Raw genomic sequence first — 18,691 nt, 5'->3', positions numbered from 1 at the left:
CAGGCGCGATATCCTCACATCATCTACTGATGTAAGTTCCCGGGCAGCGCGCACGGCACATGTCCGAGAAATGTTTGCAGAGCGCAGGCGCCAGGAATGTAACGAGGAACAGAGGAGGCGGCGCACAGAGGCAAGAGGGGGATGATGGACGGCTGTGAGGCGGTTGAGACGGGGAGAAAACATACCTGCAGGACACAATACAGGTATGGCGCGCAATTTATAAAAGTCTATTTCAGAGTTCCTAGGGATAAGAAACATAAGAGCCACCTTCACAGAATGCAGCCTTAGGTAGCATTAGTGCTGCTGAAGGTGGCTCTTTTACTTAAAAAGGCTCTGGGGGGGTGACAGGTTCCCTTTAATGGCAACTACAGGTACTGAAATTCTATGAGACACACTCCACCTAGTGGCGACTGCAAGTACTGAGAATCTACGAGGGACACACTCCACCTAGTGGCAGCTGCAGGTACTGAGATCCTATCCACCTAGTGGCGACTGCAGGTACTGAGATTCTATGAGACACACTCCACCTAGTGGTGACTGCAAGTACTGAGAATCTACGAGCGACACACTCCACCTAGTGGCAGCTGCAGGTACTGAGATTCTATATGAGCACACTCCACCTAGGGACGACTGCAGGTACTGAGAATGTATGAGAGACACACAATCTAGTGGCACCTGAGGGTACTGAGAATCTACGAGACACATTGCACCTAGTAGCGGCTGCGGGTACTGAGAATGTATGAGACACGCTCTATCTAGTGGCGGCTGCGGGTACTGAGAATCTACGAGACACATTCCACCTAGTGGCGGCTGCGGGTACTGAGAATCTACGAGACACATTCCACCTAGTGGCGGCTGCGGGTACTGAGAATCTAAGAGAGTCACATTTCACCTAGTAGCGGCTGCGGGTACTGAGAATCTAAGAGAGTCACATTCCACCTAGTAGCGGCTGTGGGTACTGAGAATCTATGAGACACATTCCACCTAGTGGCGGCTGCGGGTACTGAGAATCTAAGAGTCACATTCCACCTAGTAGCGGCTGTGGGTACTGAGATTCTATGAGACACATTCCACCTAGTGGCGGCTGCGGGTACTGAGAATCTACGAGACACATTCCACCTAGTGGCGGCTGCGGGTACTGAGAATCTAAGAGAGTCACATTCCACCTAGCTAGTGGTGGCTCTGGGTACTGAGATTCTATGAGACACATTCCACCTAGTGGCGGCTGCGGATACTGAGAATCTACGAGACACATTCCACCTAGTGGCGGCTGCGGGTACTGAGAATCTAAGAGAGTCACATTCCACCTAGCTAGTGGTGGCTCTGGGTACTGAGATTCTATGAGACACATTCCACCTAGTGGCGGCTGCGGATACTGAGAATCTAAGAGTCACATTCCACCTAGTAGCGGCTGTGGGTACTGAGATTCTATGAGACACATTCCACCTAGTGGCGGCTGCGGGTACTGAGAATCTACGAGACACATTCCACCTAGTGGCGGCTGCGGGTACTGAGAATCTAAGAGAGTCACATTCCACCTAGTGGTGGCTCTGGGTACTGAGATTCTACGAGACATCTACATAAGAGTAAGGCTATGTGCCCACGTGTGCAGAAAATTTCTGCTTCAAAACCGGACTCTTTGCCAGAAAACACGAGTGTTATTTCCGCACGTTTCAGATGCGTTTTTTCCGCGCATCTTCTGACTCCTAGAAAATAGCTAAAAACGCGGACTTTTCCGCAGAATTAATGAGCCTGCTGCGTTCTTTACCGCGATGCATTTTTTTTGCGGGAAAAAAACGCATCAATGTGCACAAAAAGTGCAGAATTCATTAAAAATGAATGGGATGCTTCTTGTACGCGTTTTTGAAGCGTTTTGACTGGGACAAACGCTTCAAAAATGCGAAAAAAACTGCTTACGTGGGCACACAGCCTAAGTCTCAAGGGTGGGGTTAGAAAAGCTTGCTGAGATGTCACAGACCACAAAAAAAAAATACAGAGAAAGAAAACGAGAAGAGCAAACAGGATGCAAAGAAAAAGTGTTTTTTTTTCTTTTGTGTACACATTATACAATGTGAGTTGTACATATTGAGAGAAAAAACGTCAGACACTAATTGACGATAAAAATATATAATAACATCCATACAGGAACACAAATTCAATTATTGTAACAATACCTTTGAGGCAAGAACAAGATACACGCAGTACACAGCGTAAAAAAGGTCTAGATTAGGACACATAAAAAGGAGCAAGTGTGAACGGGCCTCAAGAGCCGCTATGGGTTTAGCTGAGAAATACATTTGGTAACATGGAGAGAGAGAGAAATTATTTTTTTTTTAAATTATTTTATTTAGACATTTTATTTCCAACCAAGCTAATGAATTAAAAATAAAGATTCCCCCACAGAACAAAGGGAGGGGCAGAATTAGCCCAGGAGCATTTGGCTATTTTATTAATATTTTTTTTAAACTTATTTACCGTAAATACTTTTTACACCCATTTTATTTTCCTACTACTTACAAAGTCAGTTTTTTTCTTATTAAAATCCAGAATTTTGTCACCATCTTCTCTTCAGAACCATTGTGTCCTCTGTTTACACTATGATACAAGTTTCTGGGTGGGCCGACCTCTTGGCTTTTCCTTACCACCCCCCGACCACCACTGTTGCCAGTCTGAGCCACTCTATCCTTATTTTTTTTTCATCTTCATGTAAATTAACAGACTTTACACAAAAGACAAAATATTATGAAAACATGTCAAAAAACACTAAAAAAAAACAAAAACGAACTAGTGCCAATCATGCCCACGTCTGAGTATATTGTAGCTTGGATACATTAACTTGAATGGAGCCAAGCTGTAATACCACATGCGGCCTGTGAATGAGAGTGGCGCTGTTTCTATTAAAACGAGATTTCAGACCTTTTTTTCAGCTATGGATAATGCATTAGTGACGCCCTTCAATGTCATATTTCCGAGATGAAATCTGTGATCACTTTTGGCAATTTTCCCCATGATTCCAATTGCAAACATCCACGATTCTCTCCAAAGTGTGTAATATATAACTGTCCCAACTACAATTAGAGGGGTCCTACGGTGAAAACAAATAATGTATCCACAAGACAGGGGGACTTTATATCCCTGATCAGCTGCCCGACCACCTCTCCATTCATTCTCTATGGAGGCTGAGGGAAAAAGGTGAGTGCAGCGCCCGGCAGCCTCATGAAGGGAGCGGCAGTCGAGCATGTCCATTCTAGCAGGGATAAAAGTCCCCCATTCTGTCCCAGCAGTTAAACCTCCACCAATCACCAAGTTGTCACCTATCGTTGTAGATTGGTGATAATTTGTTTTTTTTTCAAAAACTTAATAAACATTTTGCCCAAAAATTATTTTTGTTATTAGATTTCGGTACAATTTATGCACTGTTTGCCTTCTACAGCCTCTATATCGCCTGCTGTGGAATGAGTGAACTGAGAACTCATCAGTAAGCTCTGGTTGGAAAGTTTAATCAGGGCTCTTTCTGATGTCCGTGATAATCGATTCGACGTCGGATGGCAATGAGCACATATTCTGACCCGAGTGTGACAGCGCCATAAAATCATATGAAGCGGTCACGCTTTGGTCAGGAGATGTGCGGCCAGTCCATGCATTGCGCTCCGACATTATCGCGGACATCTGAAAAGGGTCTTTACTCTTTTCTTCTGATCTAAAGAGGAGCTCAAAATAAAGATCTAGAAAAATTCTACCACCGGACAGAACTTACTGACAGATTCTCAGTAAACTCATTCTGCAGCCAGACCCTACAGAAGGCAAATGGTGCAAACGTTTTAATGAAATCAAATTACAAAAATACACCTAGTTAGGTACAAAATAAAATTGTTCCCAAAATAGGCATCCATATCCTTTACATTTCAAGTAATCTGGACATTTCCTAAACTCCCCGAATCCTCTGATGTCAGCATCCATAAAATCCCCCATTTCATATCATTTACTAACAAATTAACCCTTTGGGGGGGGATGTATACAAATTGGTACAAAGGTGAAAAAAACACCCTATTTACCTATGTCCTGGTATTATACATAAAGTAAAGGCGTTCCGTAATACTTTGTTAAATTATATTTACACCCATAGTAAGCAAAGAGTAACCAGGGGGGAAAAATAAAAAAAAAAAAAAATCGCCTGAAGACATTCATTTTATAGTGATACCAAACCCTACTTTAATAGAATATGGAACTAATGAAAAGATATATAAAATATATATATCTGCAGCAACTGTAACTCCTAGCATCCTATGCAGAATGTTGTAGTGCCAGTGGTAAGGGCAAGTTACAGGATCTACTAGGTATAAAGTGTGAAATCTATAATGTACCCTAAAACTGGAGGCGCACATTAAGGGGGTTGTCCGGTGGTGATCTTCCGATTGAAGGGACTGACCGATAGCAGAGCAGTGCGCGCATGCTCGACCACGGCTCCATTCATTCCCTACAGCGCTGCGCTCAGCTTTCCCCCCACCTCCATAGAGAATGAACAGGAGCGGAGGTCTCACATCGGACCTACTGTTCCAATTTGTAAGCGGGATAACAGTGCCCCGTTCTACTGACCCCCATCAATTAGTTATCACCTATCCCTTTAAGATATAGATAAAAAATTATGATTAAAAGTCAAAACCAGATTAATCCGTTTCTAAAGGCGAGACATTCCCTTTAAGCTGCCCATACACAAACAATGACTGTCGGCTGAATGCTCATAAAGCTGTCGGTGATTCCTTCCAACTCTCCTATACATGGGTGAGAAGGGAATGAGCTGCTATTGGACACCTGGGCTCATCTCCTGCGGAAACAAAGGATTGGGCATGTTGAAGTGCAACATGCCCGATCCTTCTTTTTCGACAGCCCTTTTGCTCTCAAGGTTTCTTTCCCAGATGAAATGGATGGAACATGTCAAAACGGGCAGGAGGTTCGACCATCATTTGGTAAGAAAAAGAGATAGTTGCCGGACTATATTTTATCTTTAAGGCCAAATGTAAGATTATCAGGCAACTGCAGGATCAGAAGAGTATCTCCATATGTACAGAATCTAAGGAAACACCCCATGGAAGGATAGTATGGTATGACAAATGTATGATCGCTGAGGAGGACCCAACTGCGGAGGGAACCCAGTGATCACAAGAACAGGGGTCCTAAAGTCTCCTGCGTGAAGGAAGAGTTAGTGAGCATGTGCCACCACTGCTCCATTAACAGTCTGTAGAATGTTGGTTGCACATGCTCACTAATGCTCTATTCACAGGGGACTTTGGGAAGCAGTGGGCATCTCCGCAGCCAAACCTAGCAATTAGGTATTATCTATCATGTGAATAGATAATAGATGCTGTTCAAAAAACAACCCCTTTAAAAGAGAATCCATCAGTAGGTTTGTGCTATGTAATCTGAGAGGAGCATAATGTAGGAGCAGAGAGCCTGATTCCAGCGACTTGTCACTTACTAGGCTGTATGTTTTTGTTGGAATACAATCAGTGTTTTATCAGCAGGTGATTATCACTACAGGACTAGGTGTCTCATGACTTTTGGTCCACCCACATCCCTAGCACTGCTGTTTAGCGCATAGATTTATTTTCCAAACTCATCACGGTAATAAAGGACAAATGGCTGATGAGGTGAGCCTGACTGGTTAACATTACGTAGCAATTATTTTTACAATTAATTCAAATCAATGAGTTCGCCAACAACTTTGTATTCAGGTGTGCCATTTTTTAAAGCTTTTTCTTGGGGGAAAAAAACCCAAAATATGTTGCTTTCCATTTTGGCAAATAATAATAGTCAAAAATGACACAGGAAAGCTCAACCTGCAAAGTTAATACCACTGTACTTGCTATTAATCTAGTTTAGGCTGTGTTCACCTGCACTGTAGTTGATATTAATGTACAGTTTAGGCTGTGTTTACCTGCACTGTACTTGCCATTAATGTACAGTTTAGGATGTGTGCACTGGCACTGTACTTGCTATTAATGTACAGTTTAGGCTGTGTTCACTTGCACTGTAGTTGATATTAATGTACAGTTTAGGCTGTGTTCACTTGCACTGTAGTTGATATTAATGTACAGTTTAGGCTGTGTTCACTTGCACTGTACTTGCTATTAATGTACAGTTTAGGCTGTGTTTACCTGCACTGTACTTGCCATTAATGTACAGTTTAGGCTGTGTGCACTTGCACTGTAGTTGATATTAATGTACAGTTTAGGCTGTGTGCACTTGTACTGTACGTGCTATTAATGTACAGTTTAGGCTGTGTTTACCTGCACTGTACTTGCCATTAATGTACAGTTTAGGCTGTGTTCACTTGCACTGTAGTTGATATTAATGTACAGTTTAGGCTTTGTGCACTGGCACTGTACTTGCTATTAATGTACAGTTTAGGCTGTGTTCACTAGCACAATATTTGCCATTATAATTTAGGCAGTGTACACCTGAACTATACTTAACCATTATCATACAGTACAGGGCTCATTAAGAAGAGTGTATAATACGCATATGTAATGTCCGAGTAAAAGACAAACCGGATACCACACTGATCAATATTATTCAATAGGGCTGTTCAGATGACCAAGCGTCCATGTGAAGAAAAAAAAAAATGTCATAACATGCATTATTCTCTTTTAATTATTCTCCCAATTCAAGTGTATGGGTGCGAAAAAAAAAATCAGGATACCATACAGAACATCTGTATTACAGCTGATTTTTTAGGATGTATTGCCACGATTAACCTAGGAACTGTGTTCGATAAAGTACACTATAAAAATGGATGGCACAGTTATCAAAAGGACGTAAAAAAAAAAAAAAAAAAGGACACAGATGACAATGTGAATGAAAATCGACCGAGTTTTCTAGGTGAAAATAAGACAATTTTTCATATACTCGTCAGACTCCGACCTTAGGCTGTGCACTGTACTTGCTATTAATGTACAGTTTAGGCTGTGTTCATCTGCGCCGTTTTTGCTACTAACATACAGTTTAGGCTGTGATCACCAGCACTGTTCTTGCTGACAACATACAGTTTAGGCTGTGTTCACCTGTACGGTTCTTGTTACTAACATACAGTTTAGGCTGTGTTCATCTGCACTGTTTTTGCTACTAACATACAGTTTTGGCTGTGTTCACCTGCACTGTACTTCCTCCTAACATACAGTTTAGGCTGTGATCACCAGCACTGTTCTTGCTAACAACATACAGTTTAGGCTGTGTTCACCTGTACGGTTCTTGTTACTAACGTACAGTTTAGGCTGTGTTCACCTGTACGGTTCTTGTTACTAACATACAGTTTAGGCTGTGTTCATCTGCACTGTTTTTGCTACTAACATACAGTTTTGGCTGTGTTCACCTGCACTGTACTTCCTCTTAACATACAGTTTAGGCTGTGTTCACCTGTACTGTTCTTGCTAGTAACAGTTTTGGCTGTGCTCACCTGATCTGTAATTGCTACCAACATACAGTTTTAGGCTGTGTTCACCTGTGCTTTTTTTTTTTTTTTTTAGAACTACAGTAAAAAATTTTACTGTAATAAAAAAAATCTAAGCAATAAATTTGTGAACCCTTGACCCAAGGTTACTGATTTTTCAGGAAAATATAGCACGTGAGGCTCACTCTTCCATATCACATCATGTTTTCTCATGGATAGGACATTGGTAAGATAAGGTTTCAAAACCAAACAGCTTTGGTGACCACGGTAAAATAGTCAGATACGTCTCATTGTAACCCCAAACCCTACTCAAATTAAATTTCAACAGTTATCCCTCCACTTAAAAAAAAAAATAAATCAGATAAAAAGGGAAAAGTAGTGGAAAAAGGTCAAAGTAGCTTAAGAATACCCCAATTTTTTTTTCTTTTTCTCTCTGTTCTAAGTTTATTTTTTCTGAGCAAAATACTAATCCAAGTTCAGTTAAACTGAACACTTCACATCTAAGCAACATCATCATTATCAATTAGATATAGTCAAATACAATATTGTACATAGATTTTTTTTTCCTATACAATATTTACAGTCAGTTAAAAAAAAAAAATTAACAAAATTAAAAACACTCAAAATAGTTCATCTTCCCCATCATTTCATCATTCCGACATACTGGGAAAATACGATTTGATGCATGAGAATAAAAGAAAAGAGATACAACGACCATGTAATAATGTTTAAATAATGTTAGAACTGTGAATTTAAAAAAATATCTAGTTTTTTTTGTGTTTTTTTCTTTTTTATTATCACCCTTTTTATATTTATGGGGCAGAAGGCCCATCGCACCCTAGTCATCTACAGCAAATAAAAAGAAAAAAATTAAAAACTTTTGCTTTTTGTTACAAGTGGATGTCGGCATGTTGTATAGCCCCCCTTATAAAGGTGATCAAGGAAGGCAAATAATTTAGCCTTTAGGCTGATGAATATTATGCACACGGAAAAGGTAGCAAAATTTAACGTAAAATACTTACAAAATGCCTAATATGGTTTCTCAAATTTTTTTTTTTTTTACAAATTTCCAAAAACAAAGGATCTTAACACCATAAGAGCCACTCCACCCGTCCTCTCGAAAAAAAAAAAAAAAGAAATCATCTATAGAACGTAGAAAACACCAACTTTATGTCAAGAGCTATTAACAAGACATAGAAATAATCCTGCGACGTCAAAAATACTGAATGTCAGGTTAACCGTTTGTGGACTCTCTAAACAAAGAGAAAAGGAAAAATTTTAAAAAAATGTCGATATTGGATTAACAAAACTTTTATTGTTGCATGTAGGACCCTCCATTGAATTCAATCCAGTAGAGCACAGGTTTACGGTACCATTTTCTTACGACTATCACCTTATGAAATTTTTACGCAAAACATCTTTGGAGATAATAGCTGTACCCTGTTAAAATAAAAAAAAAATAAAAAATCAGGAGCACCCCCCTTAGGTTTGACTACAACCACCATCACCAAGGGCAGCTAGCTTAGTAGATTACATTTTTTTTGTCCCTCAGATTCCTGGAAATCTTATAACTTTCTCTCCATCCCAAAAAAATATAATTAAAATAAAAATGTGACTTATGTTGAATTAATACTATTAATATGAACAGTTTAGGCTGTGTTCACCTGCACTATACTTGCTATTAATATACAGATTAGGTTGTGTTCACTTGCACTGTACTTTGCTATTAATGTCCAATTTAGGCTGTATTTAGCGTACACACTAGATTTCCATTTTCAATATAGAAATAATTATAATTTTTTTTAGTGCGTGACCAAACCAAAACTGGCAGTGAAAAAGCGAGCATCGTCGTATTTTTCGAAAAAAGATTTGTTAATCCAAAATCTCAAAAAATAAAAAAATGCCCACCACCCAGTCCAAGAGGGGATTCTGGCTGTTACACACGCACAATACATACACACATGCTTCCCAATAAATAAGAATTAGGGCCAAAAATGTCAGTCAGCCTGTCGTCTTCTGTCAGAATGTGTCAATCACTGGAAGCAGGTCTGATCAGAAGGCAGAGCCAGAAAAATAAAATCCTTTTTACGGTAGTATGACTATGATGAGGAGAAGAACGAAAACAACGTATGCTTAGTGAAACGTTCTCTGAGAAGGAAAAACAAAAAAACAAAACCATAAATGAACAAAAAAGGAAGAAGACAGAAGTCAAGAGAAAGAGAGAACCACCTCCATCCAAGCGTCACTATTCAGAAGCCAGAGGCCTGAAAGTCAAGTTGAGGCCTCCAACACTTACGTCAGCTACTCCACTTATAGCTTTGTTGTGTGGACGGTCGTCGCGACCACAAAGTTAAGTCCAGGAAAGTTCGCTTTTCTTTTTTTTTTTCGGCCTGGCATGTCTTTCTTTCTCATTTTTTTTTTTTTTACGAGTCACATGGTTTCAGTTTGTCTATTGAATCCCTGCTTAACAGGTTTCGCTTCGTTCTGCAGCTTCAGGTAGCTGTGATGGGTTTGGTCACGCGCACTTATTCTGTGCTTGCGTGAGTAGGTCGATGAAAGAATCGAAGACTTTTTCGAGCCAAGGTTGGTTTCTCATGCACTGCTGAACCACCTCCTCTTGACCCAAGTCGTCATTCTGTTCTTCTATTGCGTTGGTCTGGAAAAGGCAGGGAAAACAACTGTGGTTAGAGGCAAACCGGAATGACAATCAAACAAAGCCAACCATGTGATGGGTGTACAAAGTTATAAAAAATATGACTATATCGGCCTACGTGTCACAGTAACACATACATAAAGGCTGAAGCCTCATGAGTAAAGATGGGACAATGGATTTGCAGGACTCAGGTCCATCGACCAGGTCTGGGAGGCCATAAAGTCTCTTTACATCCCGGCTATTATTTTTACTGGTGCGATGACACTATTGCTGCCTGTAGCACACATGAAGTTGAGCCAGCTCCAAGAAGCTTACAAGAAGAGCCAGAGATGCCTCCAAGTATGAGGTGGTTTTCAAAAATACAGACCTGGCCGATGGACCAGAGCACTGCGAATCGATTCCCCTATCTCTACTCATCAGTAAAATAAACACTTAGGCTACTTGCAGATGGAGCCTTGAGATTTTTTAAGCATATGTACTCCAAAAACAACCATAAAACAGGATTTTTGGGCAGGGCTGTGGAGTCGGAGTTGGTGCTCATTTTGGTGGAGTCGGAATAAAATGGACCGACTCCTAAAATATATAATAAATTTATATATAATAAATTGGGTACAGTAATTCAATGCAGGATGTGCTGAATATTTTTTCATAGGAATTTGGGAAAGTTATGAAATGTCCTACAAATGGCTGCTATATTCCTGATCTAAGGCTACATTCACATACGGCGTTTTTCCAGTGTTGTTTGAGGATACGTTTTTCAGCTGCAAAAGCCGATCAGCTTTTTAAAAAACTGCATCACTTGAAAGGTTTTTGAGCTCATAGATAATGTTTTCAATAGCAAAAGCAGATTAGAAATCTGCTATATCCATTTATCCATATCTGTCTATCCATATCGTATCTGTGCCAAAAGAATGAAAACCGATAGTACACAAACTAACACTCCTTTTTTTTTTTTTTAGCCCAAGTCAGGTACACCTCATAGCTGCCCAAAAGAACACCCAGGACAGGCATTGCTCGTCTTCAGTAACACATCAATTGATAGTTCGAATAAATAGACTGCATTCATCACCACCACATCTTCTTAAGGTGCAGGCTTTATTTTCAAGTGTAGGGGTGTGCAGTATGAGGTTCTGTAGCAGCTGAGGTGTGCAGTATGAGGTTCTGCACCCCCCAGGTTTGATCCTGGCTACGCCCATGGTGTGAATGTAGCCTGAGGATCTAGGCTTTGTCTTAGCCGAGATAAGTTTTCTTTATTTTCATTACTATGAAAATTATAGATTCACTCTGAAGTCATCAAAACTATGAATTAACACATGTGGAATTATATAATTAACAAAAAAGTGTGAAACAACTGAAAATACTGTGTCTTATATTCTAGGTTCTTCAAAGTAGCCACCTTGATTACTGCTTTGCACACTCTTGGCATTCTCTCGATGAGCTTCAAGAGGTAGTCACCGGAAATGGTTTTCACTTCAGGTGTGCCCTGTCAGGTTTAATAAGTGGGATTTCTGGCCTTATAAATGGGGTTGGGACCATCAGTTGTGTTGTGCAGAAGTCTGGTGGATACACAGCTGATAGTCCTACTGAATAGACTGTTAGAATTTGTATTATGGCAAGAAAAAAGCAGCGGAGTAAAGAAAAACGAGTGGCCATCATTATTTTAAGAAATGAAGGTCAGTCAGTCCGAAAAATTGGGAAAACTTTGAAAGTGTCCCGAAGTGCAGTGGCAAAAACCATCAAGCGCTACAAAGAAACTGGCTCACATGAGGACCGCCCAAGGAAAGGACCAAGAGTCACCCCTGCTGCGGAGGATAAGTTCATCCGAGTCACCAGCCTCAGAAATCACAGGTTAACAGCAGCCGAGATTAGAGACCAGGTCAATGCCACACAGAGTTCTAGTAGCAGACACATCTCTACAACTGTTAAGAGGAGACTTTGTGCAGCAGGCCTTCATGGTATAATAGCTGCTAGGAAACCACTGCTAAGGACAGGCAAGAAGCAGAAGAGACTTGTTTGGGCTAAAGAACACAAGGAATGGACATTAGACCAGTGGAAATCTGTGCTTTGGTCTGATGAGTCCAAATTTGAGATCTTTGGTTTCAACCGTGTCTTTGTGTGACGCAGAAAAGGTGAACGGATGGACTCTACATGCCTGGTTCCCACCGTGAAGCATGGAGGAGGAGGTGTGATGGTGTGGGGGTGCTTTGCTGGTGACACTGTTGGGGATTTATTCAAAATTGAAGGCATACTGAACCAGCATGGCTACGACAGCATCTTGCAGCGGCATGCTATTCCATCCAGTTTGCGTTTAGTTGGACCATCATTTATTTTTCAACAGGACAATGACCCCAAACACACCTCCAGGCTGTGTAAGGGCTATTTGACCAAGAAGGAGAGTGATGGGGTGCTACGCCAGATGACCTGGCCTCCACAGTCACCAGACCTGAACCCTATCGAGATGGTTTGGGGTGAGCTGGACCGCAGAGTGAAGACAAAAGGGCCAACAAGTGCTAAGCATCTCTGAGAATTCCTTCAAGACTTTTGGAAGACCATTTCCGGTGATTACCTCTTGAAGCTCATCAAGAGAATGCCAAGAGTGTGCAAAGCAGAAATCAAAGCAAAAGGTGGCTACTTTGAAGAACCTAGAATATAAGACACACAGTATTTTCAGTTGTTTCACACTTTTTTGTTAATTATATAATTCCACATGTGTCAATTCATAGGTTTGATGTCTTCAGAATGAATCTACAATTTTCATAGTCATGAAATAAAAGAAAACTCTTTGAATGAGAAGGTGTGTCCAAACTTTTGGTCTGTACTGTATATATGTAATCGATATTACATAGTGTATTACATATTCACAATTTATTACAGTTTTTTGTGTTCTAAAGTTGTATTCCAATAAATATATATTCTGTTCTATCTAAATATCTTGATTATTGGTTCATAAAAATGATTAAATGTCTGATGTTCACATTGTACTACAATAAATTTTTCACTTAAATATAAGCAATATGTGTGGGAGTCGGAGTCGTGGAGTCAGAGTTGGTGTAAGGGAAATTGAGGAGTCGGAGTCGCAGGTTTGGCTTACCGACTCCACAGCCCTGTTTTTGGGTCGCTTACCGTAAAATCTGTTTCTCGGAGCCTTCATTGGGGGACACAGAAACCATAGGTTGTGTGCTGCTGCCACTAGGAGGCTGACACTATGCATAGAAAAAGGTTAGCTCCTCCTCCGCAGTATACACCCCACCGATCGGCAGTAATTTCCTCAGTTAGTGAGAAAGTAGTAGGAGAAGTAACAGAATAGATTGAAACAGAACAGACAACTCAAATGAAAACAGGAGTTGCAGAACATGGGAGGGTGCTGTGTCCCCCAATGAAGGCTCTGAGAAACAGATTTTACGGTAAGTGACCCAAAAATCCTGTTTTCTCTATCGCTTCATTGGGGGACACAGAAACCATGGGACGTCCCAAAGCAGTCCCTGGGGAGGGAAAGCAAACTTCCATCAGGCCAGCGGACTCACCACTGCTGCCTGCAGGATCCTTCCTCCTGGGCTGGCATCCGCCAAAGCGTAGGTGTGGACCCTGTAGAATTTCACAAACGTGTGAACAGATGACCAGGTTGCAGCTTTGCAAAACAGCAGTGCGGAAGCTCTGTGGTGCACCGCCCAGGAGGCACCCACTGCCCGGGTAGAATGAGCTCTAATTCCAGGAGGGGCCACTCGATGTTTGACCCGGTAGGCTTCCAAAATTGCCGATCTGATCCAGCGAGTAATAGTAGTTTTAGAGGCTGGCTGACCTTTCCGCGCCCCATCTGGAATGATGAAGAGAGAGTCTGTCTTCCGCAAAGGAGTCGTCCTAGCCAGGTAGACCTTCAACGCCCTGACCAGTTCTAGCTTGTTCAAGGAGTGCTCCCGAGGGTGAGTTGGACCTGGACAAAAGGACGGGAGCACAATATCCTCATTCAAGTGGAAAGTGGATACCACCTTAGGAAGGAAAGAGGGCGGGGGCCGCAGGACCACCTTATCCTGGTGGAGCACCAAGAAAGGAGAGCGACAAGAAAGGGCCGCCAACTCTGACACGCGCCGGATGGAAGTGATGACCACCAGGAAGGCAACTTTCCAGGAAAGAAGGGAAAGGGAAACTTCCCTGAGAGGTTCAAAGGGAGGACCTTGTAGAACCTCGAGAACAAGATTAAGATCCCATGGATCCACAGGACGTTGATAGGCAGACTTGTCTCTTGAGTCGACCACCGACCCTGAACAGTGTGATTGCTAAACACTGCACCCCAGCCGAGAAGGCTGGCGTCCGTTGTCACAATCTGCCAGTGAATCGGGAGGAATGACCGGCCTAGGGAAATGAGGGGTGACGTCAGCCACCAATTGAGGGATTGTTTGACTCGGGACGAAAGGCGAATTGGACGATCCAGGGAAAGGACAGACCTGTTCCACCGAGACAGGATGGCCTGTTGAAGCGGTCTTGAATGAATTTGGGCAAAGGGGACCGCTTCGGCCGTCGCCACCATCTTTCCCAAAACCTTCATGGCTGACCGGAGAGATGGAAGCCGAGTGCTCTGCAGTGATCGTATGTCTCGCCGCAGAGAGAACATCTTTTCTTGTGGAAGAAAAACCCTCGCTCGAAGGGTGTCGAACAATAGGCCTAGAAACACAAGGCGTTGAGTCGGAACCAGGCAGGACTTCTGTTTCTTGACGAGCCACCCGAAATTGGACAGAGTGTCGAGAAGGATGGTAAGACTTTGGTGAGTCTGGTGAAAAGACGGAGCTTTGATTGGAATGTCATCGAGGTACGGAAAAAGGACGAGACCTCTGCTCCTCAACGAGGCCATCAACGCCGCCATGATCTTTGTAAATACTCTGGGCGCAGTGGCGAGACCGAACGGCAGGGCGACAAACTGGTAGTGGTCCTGGTGAATCGCGAAACGCAGGAATTTCTGATGCCCGGAAAAGATGGGAACATGCAAATAGGCGTCTTGAATGTCTATTGAGCACATGAATTCCTGCGCTTCCATGGAAGCGATTACTGAACGAAGAGACTCCATTCTGAAATGTCGTAGGCGGACTCTTTTGTTCAGTAACTTGAGGTCCAGGATGGGCCGGACCACGCCGCCTTTTTTCGGTACAACAAACAGGTTTGCGTAAAACCCTGTGAAACGTTCTGACTTGGGAACGGGCACAATCACCCCGGAACTGAGGAGGGAGGCGATGGATGCAAAGAAACCCGGAACCAAAGCAGGGTCCTTTGGAGGTCGGGACTCGAAGAAACGATCCCGGGGCCGTGAACTCTATCTTGTATCCTGAGGATACAACTTCCCTGACCCAAGCGTCTTCTACTGAAGCAAGCCAGACGTCTCTGAAGAAAAGGAGTCAACCGCCCAGTTGGGAAGGCGCCTCGGGGTTCCGTTGATAGTCATGCTGAAGTGGACCGTCCAGTTCTGGACCTGGAGGAGCTTCCCTGGGAAGAGTGAGATCGCCAGGAGGGAGTGGGCCTAAAGGAGACTTTCTTCCTATCCTGGCGTGCTTGCAGCCTTTGTTGGTTGGAAAAGGATTCTGCCGTCGAGAAGCGGCGGAAAGACCGAAAGGACCGAAACTGACGTCTTGGAGGAGGTCTACGAGGCTTGGACTGAGGAAGAAGAGAGCTTGTGCCTCCAGTGGCGTCTTTAATAATCTGGTCCAGCTGGGATCCGAAAAGACGCTTTCCCTGAAAAGGCAGATTGTTAAGAGACTTTTTTGAAGACAAATCCGCCTTCCAAGCCTTGAGCCAAATTGTACGCCGGATTGCTACCATGTTGCTGGACGCTTGAGCTGCGCAAAATGCAGAATCCAAGGAGGCCAAGACCAGATAATCCCCTGCATGGGAGATCTGGTTGGCTAGCTCCGCCAAACGCTCTGGTTGGGCTTTATCTAAAATGCCCTGGCGGAGATCCTCCGCCCAAGTAGCTATGGCCTTAGCTACCCAAGTTGAAGCGAAGGCAGGGCTCAGCGCCGTCGCAGCCGCATCGAACGCTGACTTTGCTAAGGATTCTATGATCCTATCGTTAGAATCCTTCAGAGACGCCACACCTGAAATTGGGAGGACCGTGTTGTTAGATAGCTAACCGCCGCTCTGAGAAAAAGGTACCGCCCGCTGTAAAAGGTGGGCTGAGCGCTGTGACAGTGCGATAGGAGCATGAGGAGAGGCGGTGGGCGGGCCTAGGACGGGCTGGAGGGAAGCCCGCCTAAGAATGACGGCGGGGGCGTGGCCGCGACGCTGTAGCAAGCCCAAAGTGAAGCCGGGGCCTAAATTAATAGCGGTGGCCGCCTGTCAGCACGGGGCGGCGCGGAGGTGACGCAGCCTGAACGCTGCTGAGAGAATCCTGGCCGGGGTGAAGGGAGCGGGCTGGAGGGCAAATGAGGAGGCTGCCTGGAGGAGCGGGACGGCCGCGGAAGCCCGCAGCGCTGCCGCAGCCACCCGCCCCAAAGAAGACGCTGAAGCTGCGACCGTACCGCCTGAGGAGAATGGGGGCCCAATACTCATCCTATCCCGGACCCGAGTTGAATAAAGGTATCTTGCTTGTCCTGAGTATGTCTGCGCTTCATCCAACCGACAGGCTCTGGTAGGCGAGTGGGTGGGAGACGGAAGGCAAGGACCCACTGCATCGCTGACAAGTATTCATGTTGGCGGCCGCCCGGAAAGCTGCTGGTCCTGCTGCGGAGAGCTGTGAGGATACGGGGTGGCAGTACACGCCGTACTCACAGTCTCTTTGTGGGAGTACAGCTGTGACTTTTCACTCTGTATCCCTCCGGATAACCTGAAAGGAAACGATGCACATCGAGGTAGATATGGGTCTAAAGAAAGACCCGTGTCCACCTCCTACTGACACTAAGCTAAAACTGAGGAAATTACTGCCGCTCGGTGGGGTGTATACTGCGGAGAAGGAGCTAACCTTTTTCTATGCATAGTGTCAGCCTCCTAGTGGCAGCAGCATACAACCCATGGTTTCTCTGTGTCCCCAATGAAGCGATAGAGAAAAGTCACTCATTTTTTATTAGGGTTTTTCCCACAACTTCAGAAAATAACAAAAAAAATTGTGCCACCCAATTCCTTGTGTCTACACAGCCTGTTCTGACAGTATTGTCATAGAGACCTGGTGTGGATGTAGATCACCACAGTCATGGCCGAAAGTGTTGGTACCCTTTAAATTGGTCCAGAAAATGAAGTATTTCTCCCAGAAAATTATTGCAATTGCTTGTTTTATCATGCACATTTTTATTTCCTTTCTGTGTATTGGAACAACACAAAAAAAAACAAAACAGAGGAATAAAGGCAAAATGGACATAATTTCACACACAAAAAAAACAAAAATTGGCACCCTCAATATCCGGTACATACAAAAAAAAAAAAAAAAGAAAGAAAGCATGTGGTGGCAAACAGAGGCAACTACTGTCTGTTGTATCTGCCGCTGCTCATTGACCGGTCGCTCCTGCCAGAGATTCAGCTGCTGTCAACAGAGCAGCAGTTTGTCTTCCTGTTTACGGGGCGGGATGCTGATTGACAATCTGGTCTCCGCTGCCTAATTGGGGGAAGCCAGCTGTCAATCAGCATGACACCAGGAGTCCCGCCCTGTCAATATGGAGAAAAAGCTGCTCTGTTGACAGGAAGTAGCTGAATCTCTGGCAGGAGCGGTTAATGACTGGCACCGGGTACAACAGACAGGTAGTTGTCGGTTTTAGACCTCTTAGCCAGTCAGAACCACAGAAGAGATGTTTGTCCACTAAATAAATTGTTTACCTATCTCTGGATATAAATGTATGATTGCTCAGTGTCTAAACTGCTGGAGCCTCCACCAATCCCAAGAATGGAGGTTTCAAAAGAGATTGCCATACACGTAACCACTGCATTTCTTTTCTATGGGAATGCCGAAACAGCCATCTCCATCATCCCCACTGAGGTGACGTGACTAGAGCTGTAATCACACCATTTGCACAAGTACATTTAGGTCACAGATTTTGTGATGGGTGGGGGTCCCAGTGGTTGAACCCCCAATGATCATACATTTACCATCTATCCTTTTCCATAAAGTTACCATTGCCTCAGGCATCCGCTTACCTCTTGCTTGCAACGTAGGAAGGTGTGAAACTTGTAGTGATGCAAGGAATGGTACAGAGAGTAATAAAGTGATTTCTCAGCATCCACCTTAAATTCCTTGAAAAAATAAAAAATAAATAAAAATGACAAAGAATGCAATGTTAACAAAAATTTAAAGGGTTATTCTTCAGGTTTGTAGATGGGTGTTGTTGGACAGAGCTCGTAAAAACAAGCACTTTTTCAATTTACTGAGTATTAAAATTTTCAGCAGTTCTTGAGATATTCACACTTTTATTCTGAACCATGCATGTGAGCTCAATAGAAAAGAGCTTGTAAGCACTGGATATATTTTTGTCTAGCTGCAGTGGTCGGTCTCCAAGTTAAAGTGCTTTAAAAGGAAGAAAAATGTTAATAGCTCAAGAACGGATACAAATTTTAAACAGCAGTAAATTGCAAAATTGCTTCTATTTACAAGCCCTATCCAACAGTGCCCCATTTAAGATGGA

General features: G+C 43.3%; 1 protein-coding gene across 1 annotated transcript in view; it reads right to left on the bottom strand.

Annotated features, from left to right (window-relative positions):
• Positions 1–2,024: 2,024 nt before the first annotated feature.
• PRR12 (proline rich 12) overlaps positions 2,025–18,691 on the bottom strand; it is a 116,385-nt gene continuing 99,718 nt past the window's right edge. Inside the window, exons 13-14 of the mRNA XM_073570839.1 lie at positions 18,207–18,302; positions 2,025–10,103 (exon numbers count right to left, since the gene is read on the bottom strand). Coding sequence (XP_073426940.1) covers positions 9,963–10,103; positions 18,207–18,302 — 237 coding nt within the window. The 3' untranslated portion in view covers positions 2,025–9,962. The remainder of the gene's footprint in view (positions 10,104–18,206; positions 18,303–18,691) is intronic.

The sequence above is a fragment of the Dendrobates tinctorius genome, unplaced genomic scaffold, assembly GCF_039654945.1.
Source record: "Dendrobates tinctorius isolate UK_male_01 unplaced genomic scaffold, ASM3965494v1 ptg000028l, whole genome shotgun sequence".
NCBI lineage: Eukaryota > Metazoa > Chordata > Amphibia > Anura > Dendrobatidae > Dendrobates > Dendrobates tinctorius.
The sequence above is the reverse complement of the archived record's forward strand: the minus strand, read 5'-3'. Positions and strand labels throughout refer to the sequence as shown.